Source organism: Bos indicus x Bos taurus, chromosome 22 (assembly GCF_003369695.1).
Source record: "Bos indicus x Bos taurus breed Angus x Brahman F1 hybrid chromosome 22, Bos_hybrid_MaternalHap_v2.0, whole genome shotgun sequence".
Classification (NCBI taxonomy): domain Eukaryota; kingdom Metazoa; phylum Chordata; class Mammalia; order Artiodactyla; family Bovidae; genus Bos; species Bos indicus x Bos taurus.
Window position 1 is genome coordinate 50,591,734 of NC_040097.1, and position 15,789 is coordinate 50,607,522.

At 42.7% G+C, this 15,789-nt stretch overlaps 1 protein-coding gene across 2 annotated transcripts in view; it reads right to left on the minus strand.

Moving 5' to 3' along the window:
- Positions 1–3,244: 3,244 nt before the first annotated feature.
- STAC (SH3 and cysteine rich domain) overlaps positions 3,245–15,789 on the minus strand; it is a 113,317-nt gene continuing 100,772 nt past the window's right edge. The window contains exon 11 of one of the 2 annotated variants that reach the window (XM_027522966.1): positions 3,245–4,685. In XM_027522966.1, the coding sequence (XP_027378767.1) occupies positions 4,587–4,685 (99 nt within the window). In that variant the 3' untranslated portion in view covers positions 3,245–4,586. Of the gene's footprint in view, positions 4,686–9,715; positions 10,221–15,789 lie in introns of those variants that run through there. The other variant, XM_027522967.1, reaches the window with a different exon arrangement.

Sequence of the window (15,789 nt, forward strand, 5' to 3'; positions counted from 1 at the left end):
AGATTTAAGTTTTTGCTTATGGTCATTCAAACTCAATCGGAGTGATGAGCTAAGTCTCAATAAAAAAAATTAACTTCTCATCTATTGAAAGGAAAATGCCCACAACTGTGGAGTGGATCTACATGGTTAACACCAGGCTATGGTCATTTAAGTTTAAAATCTCCTCTATGTTGGGAAGGGTTAAATCATACTAAAAATGATCGACCTGGTAATTATGAGACAAGGCTGGGTGCTTTATGAACTATGTCTATTATTACCCTTAGAGAGAGTGATTATTATGGAACTCAATGGATTTGTGGTACTAATTTATGGCCTTCACCTCTACATGGATGGATATGAAGGTGTAGCCTGGGATTCTCATGGATTTAAGGCCATACGTTTTAACAAATTAGAGGTAACCTCAACCAATCTACCACTGGTATGATCCCAGTGGGTCAAGGATCTGTATTCTACTGGTATGACCATTTAGCAGCTTTTGTGTGTGTGTGCCTTCAATGGGGTTAGAGGATGTAATCGGCCATATTGAAGCCTTAACAACTTTCATCAGGTTTAAATGATAGTAACTGGGCTATCAGTTTACTGAATTCTGAGATCTCTAAGATGAGAAAGGCAGTGCTACACAACTATAAGGCCCTTAACACCTTACAGCATCTCAGGGATATATCTGTGCTACAATTCAAAGTTAATGCTATATTTTCATTCCTGGTAAATCTTTTCATGTAACACATTTGATGAACCATATGAAAAATCAGATTTCTGCTTTAAATGACCCATTCCCTAGTCTTGACAACCTTTTAGGAAACTGGTTTGGTGTGGGAGGCTCATGGCTTAAATATTTACTTTTAATTACACTAATGTTATTAACTATATTATTTGTATTTTGCCTCTTTCACAAGATTATTGTTTCTTGTATTACCAAGTGTATGACTGAGCTGCCAACGAAAATAATGATGACTACACTTGAAGCAGTTGATCAAATGTATAGCTCAATATTTGATCAACGATTGTAATAGTATAAGTCTAGATATGGGAAGATGTAACAAAAGGGAATACTTTTCTGGACCATAACTAGAAGACAGGTGTCCAGAGGTTTTTGTCTCTTAAGACCTAGTCCAGTAACAGCACAGTGAGTGGCCTATCAACAAAAACCTTCTTCAGAACTGGGAATGAGCCTTCCCCGCAACACGGGACAAAATGGCCATGAAACGCCCCCCAAAGCATGGTCGGATTTATGACCACAAGGGGGCCATGTCAGCTATAAATTGGCACTTACCAAGAGCACTGCCAACGACTGACAACAAAGGTGTTTGCCATCTGCCTCTACGGAGACTGAGCCCCACGCTGCTATAGCTGTTGACCTTCAGCGACCCTGAGGGAGTGCAGGGTGGAGGGAGGCACTCTGTGCTCCAGGGAGTCTGGTGGGACAGCTCTTTAGATAGTTGGATGTTTTTAGGGACAGATTTTATGATCTCAATCCTGGCATCTCCTCGCATCTAGAGAAGCACTAAATCCCTTCATGGTGACATCAGACCCTCATGACTAACAAAAAACCTTTTGTAAAATGAGTGCTTCATGGTATTGAACTCCCCCTTCACCAAAACCTTATATATTGACTCTACCCCACTGCCGCTTTGGAGCAGTCTCTCAGAGCTATCCGAGAGGCCGCCTCCCAGGCTGCAGTCCTCATTTTGTCCCAAATAAAACTTAACTCACAACTCTCAAGTTGTACATCTTTTTTTAGTTGACACTGCCAATACTTGATGTTTGCAAAAACTTATGGGCCACATTGTGCAGAAAGTTTTTTCCTCCTTTCTAACGCTGGCTTCAGGGACAAAGTCCCCATTCCAGTTATCTGTATGTGTATAACAAATCACTCCCAAATCTAATGACTTAAAAACATCTTTATCTTGTTCATAAATCTTACATTTGGGCAGAGCTCAGCCTGATGACTGCCGCTCTGTGATGTCTGGGTTGTTTGCTGCTGCAGTAATGTGTGGCCTCACACTGGGTTTCTTCGGGATCATGGCCTCAGAGTAGATCAACACACAGTGGCTCAGGGTTCCCAGGGGTAGAGATCCAAGAGATCAAGGCAGAAGCTTCAGAGACTTTTCTGACCTAGCCATGGTTGTCATGCAGGATCACTTCTGCTGCATTCTGTTGGTCACAGAAGACCAGCCCTGATTCAGTGTGGGAGGGGAACTACACAAAGGCAAGACTATCAGGAAGCAGACATCAACCATGAATATTTATTGGAAGAATAGATGCTGAAGCTGATGCTGTAATACTTTGGCCACCTGATACGAAGAACTGACTCATGAGAAAAGACCCTGGTGCTCCTTGGAAGAAAAGCTATGACCAGACAGAATGTTAAAAAGCAGAGACATTACTTTGCCAACAAAGGTCCATCTAGTCAAAGCTATGGTTTTTCCAGGAGTCATGTATGGATGTGAGAATTGGACTATAAAGAAAGCTGAGCACCAAAGAATTGATGTTTTTGAACTGTGGTGTTGGAGACTGAACACCACAGAGAGTGGTGAGTCCCTTGGACTGCAAGGAGATCCAACCAGTCCATCCTAAAGGAAATCAGTCCTGAATATTCATTGGAAGGACTGATGCTGAAGCTAAAAACCCCAATACTTTGGCCACCTGATAACGAAGAACTCACTCATTGGAAAAGACCCTGATGCTGGGAAAGATTGAAGGTGAGAGGAGAAGGGGATGATAGAGGATGAGATGGTTGGCTGGTACCACCAATTTGATGGACATGAGTTTGAGTAAGCCCCGGGAGTTGGTGATGGACAGGGAAGCCTGGCGTGCTGCAGTCCACGGGGTCACAGAGAGTCGGACACGACTGAGTGACTGAACTGAACTGAGGATGTGACAAAACTGTACCCCAAAGCTTCAGCGGATGTTCCACTAGAAAGAAGAGATCAGGACACATGTTTTCTGTGCTCCTTCCAGCCACTGTGTTGTCTTTATTAGATGGGATTAAGAGGCAGAGAGCATTTGTATTTATTCCCTTCAATGGACTGGCAGTCACGTTATCCGCCCTGGCTCTTGAAGAATCCGTCTTGACTCTGCACACTCAGTTTTCACATTGTATCAGAGACGGAGGACACTCTGGATGCTGGCTTTGAAATGAGAGTAAGGCATCCAAACTACTGCGGAAGCAGCAGCCATCCTGTCTCAGCTCCTAACTTCACACTGAGCGGTGAAAAAAGAAATGAATGGAGACAGACGGTGCTTTGGTTTGGGAAATAACGTTTACATGCACAGGATGCATCCACTTAAGTCTTTTAAAAACCAATTGTTCTAATGACTTTATTGCTCTGTAACAAAATAAACCAAACTGACATTGATTCCAAGGTTGCTGAACCGAAGTTTAACTGTATTAATAAGATGCGAGTCTGAATGCTAGGAGGAGGCTGGAGGAGGAAGGCATCACAGTATATTGTGTTCTTGTAAACAGTAGTACATACAGAGTAAGAGGGACTCCTCTAGTTGATGCTATAGGACCAAGGGCCTCTGCTTGCAGAGGGATGAAGCATTACGGATTACATTCCATTTTACATCTGCTGGGGCAAAATATCCTGCCCTAAAGAAGAATGGATTCCAATCTGGCTACTTTTCTCCTAAGATGCTGTTTCTGTTTCTTCTCCATGATTCCGGTTCCCTGGAAGGTGGGCTCAGCCTCCAAAAGGGAGTCCTACGGGATGGCAGGAGGGGGAACTTGCCCCAATACAGAAGATGTCAAATGAAGATGAAGCTCTCACAGACTTTCTGCACATTCACGTCCCCAGCTCCATCTCCTCGGGGAAAGGATTTCATCATCGAAAGGAAGGGGCTGCATAGCATCAATAAATAAGAGCTCTCTGCCCTACCTTCCCCTACTTGACCCAGCATCTCCATGCTTCATAGCCTGCATCTGGTAATGAGTGGCAGGAGGGACCGCCTGACGGCAGTTCCGGGGCAGATCCGGTCTTCAAGTTGCTGCCACATCAGCTTAGCCTGCATACCTTAACACACACCACCAGGATGTATGCTGAGGACAGAAATTTGGCTGGATTGTAAAGTGGTAGTGGGGGTCTGTGGGGAGCACTGGCATGTTAGGGGTTAGGGAGTAGGGCTTCCTGCTGCTCTGCAGAAAGACTGCAGGGCTCTCACATGTGACGATGCTGACTGGTGGGAACTGGGGACAAAGGTCTGGAACCAGAATCACACTTGGCTATGTGGATCCGAGCCTCACCCTGAGGCCACCCCACAGACTGGAGCGCCCTCCAGAGGGTTAACTTACACCACATGGACGGGGAGGGAGCCGAGTTCTGGGGACAATGGTTACCACCTGCTGGGTACTGCACTTGGCTCCACAAGCCGAAGCTCTCAGCCTCACCCCCACCTTGGGCAGCCTGGACGTGCTGTGCCATGGGCTCCCTGCCTTGAGGCTGTTCCCCCACAGTCTCAGACCCTTGAGTCTCGTCTCACTGTTTCCTGGGTAGCTGGTCAGCACGGCAGCTCCTCTGGGTTAACACAGTGTGAGATGAGGCATCACCCCAGGGCTTGCCGACTTCAAAAGGAGGGGCCAGCAATCAGATGTTTTCTAGAACATCGAGGGGGACCAGGCCTCTCTTCTTTCCACTGAGCACTCTGATAAAGCCGTCTTGTTCTTCTTCAGAAGCCACACAGATCTGAATAAAAGGAAGGAGAAAAAAAGACACGTGTGAAAAGGAAAGAAGCCAGAACCCGTGGCTTGTATCACTGCTGGCTGAGGTCAGCAGACACCAAATTGGAAAAGAGGGACTGGTTTAGGGAAATTGTGGCTTGGACAGAAAAATATTTGATAAGAAATTAGGTACCACCCTGGGTTTGGAACTAGATCCAGGCATGCAATGTTTTCTGAGATTCAGCTTTATGAGTGAGGATCAGTAAAGCAGGACTGGAGGTGATGATTCTGTGTTCCCTTCTCAAGTGTCCCTGTTGAGAGACCCCAGAAGGACAGAATAACGTTTAGCACAGAGCCTAGCATACGCCACTCAGTGAGTCTTGATGCATTATTTTACAATCCAAAATAACAGCCACCACTTAGAGGGCTCCTGTCATATACCTGGAAGTTTATAAGTAAAATATCAGGAAGTCAAAGGAAGTTATTTCATTCCTGGTCCCAAACAAACAGACGCTAATATCTTGCATACTGTGGGGCTTCCCAGGTGGCACAGTGGCAATGAATCTGCTTGCTAATGCATGAGACACAAGAGACGTGGGTTTCATCCCTGGGATGGGAAGATACCCTGGAGAAGGAAATGGCAACCCACTCCAGTATTCTTGCCTGGAGAATCCCATGGACAGAGGAGCCTGGCAGGCTACACTCCATGGAGTTGCAAAGAGTTGGACGTGACTGAGCACACACACACTCATTTCTTGTATATTTCAGAGCAGGATTGCCTACACTAGACTTTAAAAGGAGGTGGTTAATATCCACTTGGGTACTTTGTCATTCACCCTTTACATGACATTGAAGGGCATGGAAGGGCTTCCCTTGTGGCTCAACTGGTAAAGAGTCTGCCTGCAATGTGGGAGACCTGGGTTCAATTCCTGGGTTGGGAAGATCCCCTGGAGAAGGGGACAGCTACCCACTCTAGTATTCTGGCCTGGAGAATTCCCTGGACTGTATAGTCCATGGGGTCACAGAGTTGGACACAACTGAGCGACTTTCAAATGGAATGGAAGGGTGGGTATGTTCCAGCTGTAAGTGAGAAGTGGTTTCAAAGAGCTGTTACTGTGTTGTGAGTTTCTCCTGTTGAACTTGCTCCCAAGGGTGGTGGGTTGTGTCTTAGGCTGAATTCCCTAGGAACAGAGCTTGAGATAAGAATCCTCGCACAAGTGACCTGCTGTGGGAGTGCTCTGGGGAGGTGGGAAGTGAGGGACACAGGATGGGGCAGGAGAAGGAGCTGGAAAGCTTATGGGCTCAGCTGGACGTGAACCTCAGCCTGATCCCACAGCAACCTCCAGAGTTTTAACTGTGTCATTGACTCCCTTAGAAGCAAGGGGTCTGGCAATTTGGACCACATGTTGATACAGATATCACTGTCGAGTGAGAAGCATAACCTCTCTGGGGGATTCACTGGAGAAAGGGCAGCTATGAGTTGTTAGTCATTGACACGGCAACTAGAAGATGGTGCCCCCATCTAGTGAAGGAGATGCAGACAGGGCTCCAACAGAAACCAACAGAGTGGGCTCTTCTTTGACACAGAATAAAGAGCTTTACAGTTACATATCAGGATACTTCGAGAGCTTGATGTGTGACTCCTGACGCTTGGGGCGCACCATGGACTGGTGCCTGATTCATGTTTCAAAAATCTCCTACCTGTGGGTTAAGTGGCCCCCTTGGCTCCATCCCATGTTGGGCCTATCTGGCTAAAGTCCTACAGTCTAACTCACTTCTGAGAGCACATTTGCTAATAAGGTTTCCCCCTGCATTGTCTTCAAGCTAGTGTGTGCGTACATGCTCAGTCACTTCAGTCCTGTGTTAGACCCTTTGCAACCCTATGGACCGTAGCCTGCCAGGCTCTTCTATGCATGGTATTTTCCTGGCAAGAATACTGGAGTGGGTTGCCATGCCTTCCTCCAGGGGATGTTCCCAACCCAGGGATCGAACCCATGTCTCCCGTGTCTTGGGCACTGCAGGTGGATTCTTTACCTCTGAGCCACTTGGGCAGTCCTGCCTCCACGCTCGTCAACATTTAAATATGCTGCCACTTACAGCAGATGGACAGTCATTTTATTTCAAAACATTTCTTGCCTAGAACTCTTGAATTCAGTCTTCCTCTCAAAATACCTGGGAAAAGATAGGGAATTGGAGTTGGAGAAGAAGTGTCGAAATACTGAACACTCAGACTGACAACCATTCCAGAAGCTGAAATTTCTCTAAGACCTTTGGAGGGGAGCTCAACTGATGACAGGAGCAAGTTGTGCTGCTGGACTACCGATAAATCTACCAGACTAAAAGATGCCACAGACATGCTTGGCTGACATCAACAGTCATCACTGCCCTCTTCCCACGCAGCAGAGTGGGGACTTCTGTTCTGCTGTTCATCTGTAGCCTGCAGGACTCAGATAAATCCTAATTGGTCCAAATGTGTTTCTGTCCTCTGTGCCAGCCATTCTCCTCGTGGTTCCCATGGGACTCGCTCTAGCCAATGAAACAGGAAGGACTATCTGCTTGGAAACTTCTGGGAAGATTTGTTTTCTTCTTGTAAGAAATGCACTGGGAAGAAAAATCTCTTTCTTCAGGCAAGGATTCTTGGAGGGCCTGCAACCCTCTGTGACCACTAGGGGAGGTGGCTAGCATTTCAACATTAGCATAACAGAGGGATGGAGGAATCCAGATTCTTGATTCTGGGATCAAACTGCTGAATTACAAATCCAAGAACTGCCCTGTATCCAGATCTCTCATTTTCTTAGTAAAACATACCTTTGGAAGTAGCCTCAATTGGAGTTTTGCAACTTGAGATATGTATTGGTTTACTACTGCTGTCCTAACAAATGACCATGAACTCAGTGGCTTTCAACAACACAATCTAATATGTAGCTGTAGCTGACTCACTTTGTGGTACATACAGTAGAAATTAAGACAACAATGTAAAGCAACTATACTCCAATAAAAATTAATTTAAAAAATAAAAAATATCAGGGCTACCGAAACAAAACGAACACCCCAACAGTCTGGTGTCACAGCTTTCTAAGTCCTATATCTGGTGGGCTTGGCTAATTTTCTCTGCTCTGGGCTTCACAAGGCCAATGTCAAAGAGTCAGTAGGTCCTATTCCCTCTTCTTCCCTCCTGTTTCTCTACGAGAGAATCCTGTCCCAGGCTCATTTAGGTTGTTGCTGCATTTAGTTACTTGCAGTTGTGGGCCTGAGGTCCCAGTTTCCTTGCTGGCTGCCAGCCCGGGTCACTCTCAGTTTCTAGAGGCCACTTGAACTCCCTGACTTGAGGCCCCTTCCTACATCTTCATCCAGCAAGGGCGGGCTGAGTCTTTCCCACACTTAATCTCTCTCTGACCTACCCTTCTGCCTCATCTCTCTTCTACCCTCTTTTGCTGCATCTCTCTGTCTCCCGGAAGCTACGTTTCACTGCCTTTAAGGGCCCAAGTGATTAGATTTGGCCAATTTAGACAGTCCAGGCTACCCCCTGCCACAGGGTCCATAACCTGCGACATAATCACGTCTGCCAAGTTGCTTTTGCACATGAAACAAATCTAGATTGGTTTCCTGTGGTTGCTGTAACAAATTACAAATTTAAATTATAAATTTGTTGCTGTAACAAATTTAAGTCCCCTAAATGCAAACCAGTTCCATTCCAACATGTCTGTAAGTCCAAGTTGTTCATAAGTCCAACAAAGTTAGCCAAGTTACCCAACTAACACAGTCAGTTATATAGTACTATACTGTAAAAGATTTATAATATTGGGTTAGATAAAATGTACCTTCAGTTTTTAAGTAAAAATAAAAGACAGTTTTCATTTTCACCAAGAACTTTATTGAACAACATATTCACCATTTTGTTCCACTACCGTCTACCTCCATCTTTCCAAAACTTTTTATCTTTTTGAGCAAAGAACTATTCCAGGTGCCTTTTACAGTCTTTCCATGAACTGAACTTTTTATTCATTACGAGAATCTTATAAAGACTGAAATAAATAGACATCTGAAGGTGCGGTGTCTTGTGAACACAGCAGATGAATCATAACTTTCCAGCCAAGCTGCAACAGTTTTTACCTGGTTATCAAAGAAATATGCAGTCTTGCATTATCCTGTTGGGAGACTGAGTTTTCTGTTGACTAATCTCAGATGCTTTTCATCGAGTGCTGCTTTCATTTTGTCTAACTGGGAGCAGTACTTGGACTTAATTGTTTCTTTTTCTTGGAGGAGCTCATAGCCGAGGAGTCTCTTCCAACCCACCATATACAAACCATCACCTTCTTTGAATGAAGAGCAGCCTTAGGTGTGGTTGGTGGTGGTTCACTATCTCTTCCATTCTACATTATTGCACAGTATCCACTTCACTGCCCATCACAATTTGTTAATGGGACGTTTTTGTTACGTTTAAGAAGAGAATTGTATGTGGAAATATGGTCAAGGAGGTTTCTTTCACTTAACTTACGTGGAACCCAAATATCAAAGTGATGAACATCACCAAGCTGGTGCAAATAATTTTCAATGCTTGATTTGGATATTTTGTGTAGGTTGGCTATCTCCCAAGTGGTGTAACATTGACTGTTCTCAATTAATGTCTCGAACTGATCACTATCAACTGCAACTGGTCTACCATCGTCTAGCGAGGTATCTCTGGGACAAAACTTTGCAAAGCACTTTTGGTACTTTTGATCAGTCACAGCATCTTCTCCATACAGTGCACACATCTTTTTTTGCATTTCAGTTGTGTTTTTATCTTCCTTGAAATAATAAAGCATAATATGCTGATAATGTTGCTTTTTACTTCCATCTTCAATATAAAAATGCTACACAAAAATTCACCAATTTTGATTTTTTTTTAAAAATGCATGCTGACATGACAAATGTCACACTATACAATCTAACAAAATTGTTTTGAATGAGGTTAAAGACAACTAAGCACTACTAGAGCCAACTTATGAAAAAAACAAAAGGAACTTTTGGGCCAACCCAATACTTCCCATGCAAATAACACATAAAAAAAGAAACACAAAAAATAAAGAGGACATTTTTACAGGACAGTACCTTGAAAAGTACAGCAGTACAGTACAACAGCTGGCACTGAGTAAACAGGCAAGAGGAGTTATTGACTAGAGGAGGGAGAGAAGGTGGGAGATGGTAGAGCTGCAGGATCCTCAGCAATAGAGAATGGAGGGCAAGCTGTAATTTCACTCACACCTGACCTTGATGGCAAAGATTCTGGTTCCTTGCTGGATTCAATTCTATCTACCCTCTTGAAAAAAATGATCCAGCGATGTCTGGGAAGTAGTTCTTTTTTCCTCATCATAGATGACACAGTAGCACTGGACTGCACTCTGCACAGCTGCTTCACTTCATGGACCATTCTATGTTCGGGTCCTGCATGTCAAAAGCTAACAGTGCCTCCTCAGATAAAGCAAGCCCCCTTGTCACATCCTGTGGCGGGAGTTCCTCTGGGTCCTCAGCAGTGTCAGCTACATCACCACTGCTTTTACACGTGTTTCTGGACATCCTGGGTTTGAAATAAAGATACTGTCTTACTGTACTCTATACAGTACTGCACGTACAGTACACAAATGCACAGCCGCTTGTCGAGGATGCACGCACAGACGATGCACACCAGACACGTGAACTAGTAACTATGTGACTGGACATGTGAACGCACGTTCACATCTTTGAAAGTTTGCAACTTCAAGGTTCCTATGGAGGGGACTTACTGTGCCACGAATTTGGTAAACTAAAACAACACAAATTTATTATCTTGCAGTTCTGGAGAGCACAGTCCCCAGATCAGGGTGCTTGCAGGGCTGTGGTCTCTCCAGAGGCTCTAAGTGAGAATCTATTTCCTTGCCTTCAGCTTCTTGAGACCACCTGCATTCCTTGGCTTATGGTCCCTTCCTTTATCTTTGAGGCCAGCAGCACAGCATCTTCAAATTCCTCTTTCTTCCTCTCTCTCTACTTCCATTGTCATCTCCTCTGACTCTGACCCTCCTGTCTCTTATAAGACCCCCTGTGATTACATTAGGTTTACCTGAATAACCTACACCTCAAGATCCTTAACTTAAAGAAAACCTGCTGCAGAGGAAAGAGGGCTGATTGAGGAGAAAACAGTATGGGGAAAAAAAACACTAAATTAAAATTAATGTCAGGAGTGATCAAAGTCTGAATAAAAACTTCAGAAAACTGAAATGAAGTGGGGGACTATCTTGAAACATTCTCCTAAGAAGAAGTGAAGTGATAAGTGGGAAGCAATAAAGAGATTAAAACCATAAGGACAAAACCGTAAAACAGATGATTCAACTGAAGAGTTATTAAGCTCCTGAAGGAAGAAGCATTACAATTAAAAGGCAAATGACAAATTGAGGGAAATGTGGGCCACGTATGGCAGATCAGGTGTCAATAGTTTTAAGGGAGAAAACTTTTTCAGTAGCATAAGAAAGTACATAAACAGATTATTCATAAAGAAATACAGGGGCTTCTCTGGTGATCCAGTGGTTAGAAATCTGCCTTGCAATGCAGGGGACATTGGTTGAATCTCTAGTCTGAGCTGATTCCACATGCCGCTGGACAACTAAGCCTGTGTACCCCAAGTACTGAACGCATGCTCCAGAGCCTGCAAACCGCAGCTACTGAGTCCATGTGCCACAGCTACTGAAGCCTGAGCGCCCCGGAACCTGTGCTCCGCAACAAGAGAAGCCACTGCAATGAGAAGCCCAACTAGAAGCCTGCAACTAGAGAGCAGCCACCACATAGCAACAAAGACCCATCACAGCCAAAAATAAAAATAAATACATTCTTTTTAAAAAAGAAATACAAATGCCCAATACATACATGATAAAATTTCAACTTCCCTAACCATCCAGGAATTAAGGATTAACATGAACTATTACTCACTTCTAAAAACGACAGATATCGTTTGTATGCTACACAAATATATAATAAACAGTAATACTCAGTTCTGGCAAGGATGTGGTAACCTGAATGTTCTCATAAATAGCTGATGTGGGTGTAAACTGGCATAAACTTTTGGGAGGCAGTATGTATCAAGAACTGGAAAAATGGTTTACTGGTTTTCCTGTAAATTCTAAAGTATTTTCTAAAGAAGGAGTCAGAGTTATGGAAAAAAAAAACTTAGAGGTGTTCATTGCAGTTATCCATAATAGTTTTTTGGGAGAATGGCATTGAAACATGTAAAATATCATGTAGGAAACGAGTTGCCAATCCAGGTTCGATGCACGATGCTGGATGCTTGGGGCTGGTGCACTGGACGGCCCAGAGGGATGGTATGGGGAGGGAGGAGGGAGGAGGGTTCGGGATGGGGAACACATGTATACCTGTGGCGGAGTCATTATGATATTTGACAAAACTAATACAATTATGTAAAGTTTAAAAATAAAATAAAATTAGAAAAAAAAAATAAATAAAATAAAATGACAGTGGTGATAAAAAAAAAAAATAAAATAAAGGAAATTCAAAAAAAAAAAAAAAAAAATTCTGAATATCCAGTCACAGAGGAATACTAAATACTTTATGTACATCTTGTACAGCTGGCAAACTTTTTCTGTAAAGGACTAAATAGTAAATATTTGGAGGCCTTGTGGTCTCCACTGCAATGACTCAACTTAGCCACTGCAGTATGAAAGCAGCCATAAGCAATGTGTAATGAATGAATGCAGCAATGTTCTCATAAACTTGTTTTAAAAACAGGGCCAGTCTGATGCAACCTTTGATCTATATGATGATATGTTATATAATTGCTAAAACCTGTGTTTTGATAAACATTTAATAACTAAGTTAATAAAAGTTAGGAAACTAAATAGAATATGATATCAAAATAAGAAAAGTTTGGTGGGAAATAACACAAAGATATTTATGTTGATCATTGCTTGATGGTTGAACTACCTTGATCTTGGTTTTCTTCTTTATAATTTTGGGGGGTATTTTCCAAATTTTCTCCACAATAAATGCATTTCAGTTTTATAATCTAAAAATGATTTATCCATTAAAATGATTTCATAGAACATAAGAATCAATTAAAATAGTTCTCCAGGGATGATGGAATCATGGATGAATTAAAAAATAGTTTTATGGTATTTAAGTTGATCTCATAAAGATAGTTTTTAAATTTCAAAAATGAGGAAAACATATTTTGTGTCAGTGCAAACTCTAGATATGTTCTCGACAAAAAGATAACTTAATTCTATTTGTAGCAAAAGTTCTGTGGAAACAATAATGTAATAATTGTAAGACAAATGAACCCCAGAGGCAGAAATGTGATTTAATCACAGAGATGTGTTACATTTGTTTTCAGAATCAAATTTCTTCTATTTCCCTGCTAATGACCATTTGTCTCTTTATATTTTTAGACTTATAAATAGCATGCTATTTTCTGATGTTTGCTGCTGTTGTTTTAGTTGCTAAAGTTGCATCTGACTCTTTTGGGACGCCATAGCCCGTCAGACTCCTCTGTCCATGAAATTTCCTAGGCAAGAAGAATACTGGAGTGGGTTGCCATTTCCTCTTCCAAGGGATCTTCTTGCTCCAGGGATTGAACCTGCATCTCTTGCACTGCAGGCAGGTTCTTCACCCCTGAGCAACCAGGGAAGCTTTCTGATGTTTATTAGGTGATTTCTCGGGAGGCCTTGGCCGCTGCAGATGGATGTCCCATTTAGGCAGCAAGGGTAATGACTCTGCTCAGCACTGATCCGTGGTGGCCGGGCACTGTGCTGGCACTTCACCCAGGTGATAGACGTGACTCTCATCTCCATGCCAAGAGGCAGACACTGCTGTGCCGATCTTACAGATGAGAACACTGACATTCAGAGGTGATTTTTGCCAAAATCACACAGGGTATAGACCATTTCTGTATGACACTGGAATCTGTGCTTTTGCTACTACAGTGAACTCCCCTCAATCAATAAGCAAGTTTCAAACTTTTACACCTAAAATAGTTTAAGACACTAAAGTGGAGATAAATTTAAATTTTTTCTCAATAATTGATTTTTTTAAAATGTAATTTTCTTTCAGGGGGCTGATATTTCCAAAAATTGCTTGCCACATGGATGACAGAGACTGAAAACAGAGAGTCTGTGTAGAAGCAAAGAGACCTCAGTGCATTTTGCTAATGCAAAATGCTGGAAATAAAAATGCCTTCAGTTGTCACAGAACTACTAGAGGACACGAAAGTGAGAAATGGAAATGAAGGTCATTCTCGAATTTTAGCTTTGATAGAACACTCAGGAAGTCTGTAAAAAGACTAATTCCCTGCCTTTGCCCTGAAGGTTTCTGCTTCGGCAGATCTGGGGTGGAGTCAGAAATCAGCATTTCCAACAAGCTCCCAGGTTATTCTGATTCAGATGGTGCAAAGGCCACCCCTTAGAAATATCAGGCTAGACAACTATCAGAGGTTATAGAACTTTCCTACAATTATGGGCAGATCCATGTGGTTTCAGATTCAAGCTGAAATGCTGTGCTGGGTCTTGAAGATGTCTCATTAAAGATGCTAGGTGGTTTGTCTCTCCCCTGCCCCAGCAGGTTGTCAGCTCAACCATGAGAGTGGAAGACACATATATGAGCTCATCTCCGGAAAAAAATTGGGGGTTGGGGGGATATGGTCCAGAGATTGGCGGAAGTCATTGACTGAGCAGCTGTTCCACTTCTGGAAATTGATCAACTTAAGCACATTGTAGCACATTGTAACTTGCCTTCTGGTTGTTTTCTTGCCATTCCCTTCTCCAGGGGATTTTCCCAACCCGGGTCTCCTGCATTTCAGGCAGATTCTTTACTCTCTGAGCTACCAGGGAAGCTCTATTTATATTTTAGTAACATAAAATAATGTTTAATGTCAAATGGGGAAGCACAAGATTATTCTGAGAAGAAAAATCAAACAAGCTAGCAAAATTACATAATAATGCTTTGCCAATAAAGACGAACATCCTTCCTGGATGTATTTCATTCAGAAGACTTTCCAGATTTTGTAACAGGAAGGATACAGTTGAGTAATCTTGGAGAAGTTTGAGACATTGACATGGAATCCAGACAGGAAATGTGACCATTTGCTTTATGGGGTGTGTATGGCGTTAGAGATGGGGTCTCAGTCTGATGTGGGTGATTCCATTGTCTGGAATCAAGAATGACTCACTAAGGCTTCTGTGGCTTCTGTATGAGCAAGAATTTGTTCTCAAGGGTCCTTCTGGTCCTAGGATGCTTGTCTTCCCTGGGAATTGACTATGCAAAAGGCACTTTGCATTCTGAGTTTGTTCATCATCCAGGGCACATGGCTCAGTGGAAGGCATTGACTTGAAGCTTGCAGGTCTATCTTTAAGTTCCAGCCTGGCCACATGCCAGGTTTTTGCCCCTGAGCAAGGCACATCACCTCTATGAGCCATTGTTTCCTCATTTATAGGGCATGTGTAAAACTTCAACAAATAAAATATATTGGGTTGGCCAAAAGGTTTGTTGGATTTTTTTCTATATGATGGCTCTAGTAGCATTTAGTTGTCTTTAACTTCATTTGAAACAATTTTTTTAGATTGTATTGTGACATCTATCATATCAGCATGCATTTAAAAAAACTTATCAAAATTAGTGAGTTTTTGTGTAGTTATTTTAATATTGAAGACAGAAGGAAGAAGCGACATTTTTATTATGCTTTATTATTTCAAGAAAGGTAAAAATGCAACTGAAGCAAAAAAAGATTTGTGCAGTATATGGAGAAGGTGCTGTGACTGGTCAAATGTGTCAAAAGTGATTTGAGAAGTTTCATGCGAGAGATTTCACGCTGGAGGATGCTCCACAGTTAAGGTAGTGGAACAAAATGGTGAATACATTGTTCAATAAAGTTTTTGGGGAAAATGAAAAATATGTCTTTTATTTTTACTTAAAAACCAAAGGAAATCTGTAGCCAACCCAACAGGTATATAAGCTTTGTAAGTATTATATAAGCTATATGTTTGGTTCGGAGAAGGCAATGGCACCCCACTCCAGTACTCTTGCCTGGAAAATCCCATGGATGGAGGAGCCTGGTAGGCTGCAGTCCATGGGGTCGCTAGGAGTCGGACACGACTGAGCAACTTCACTTT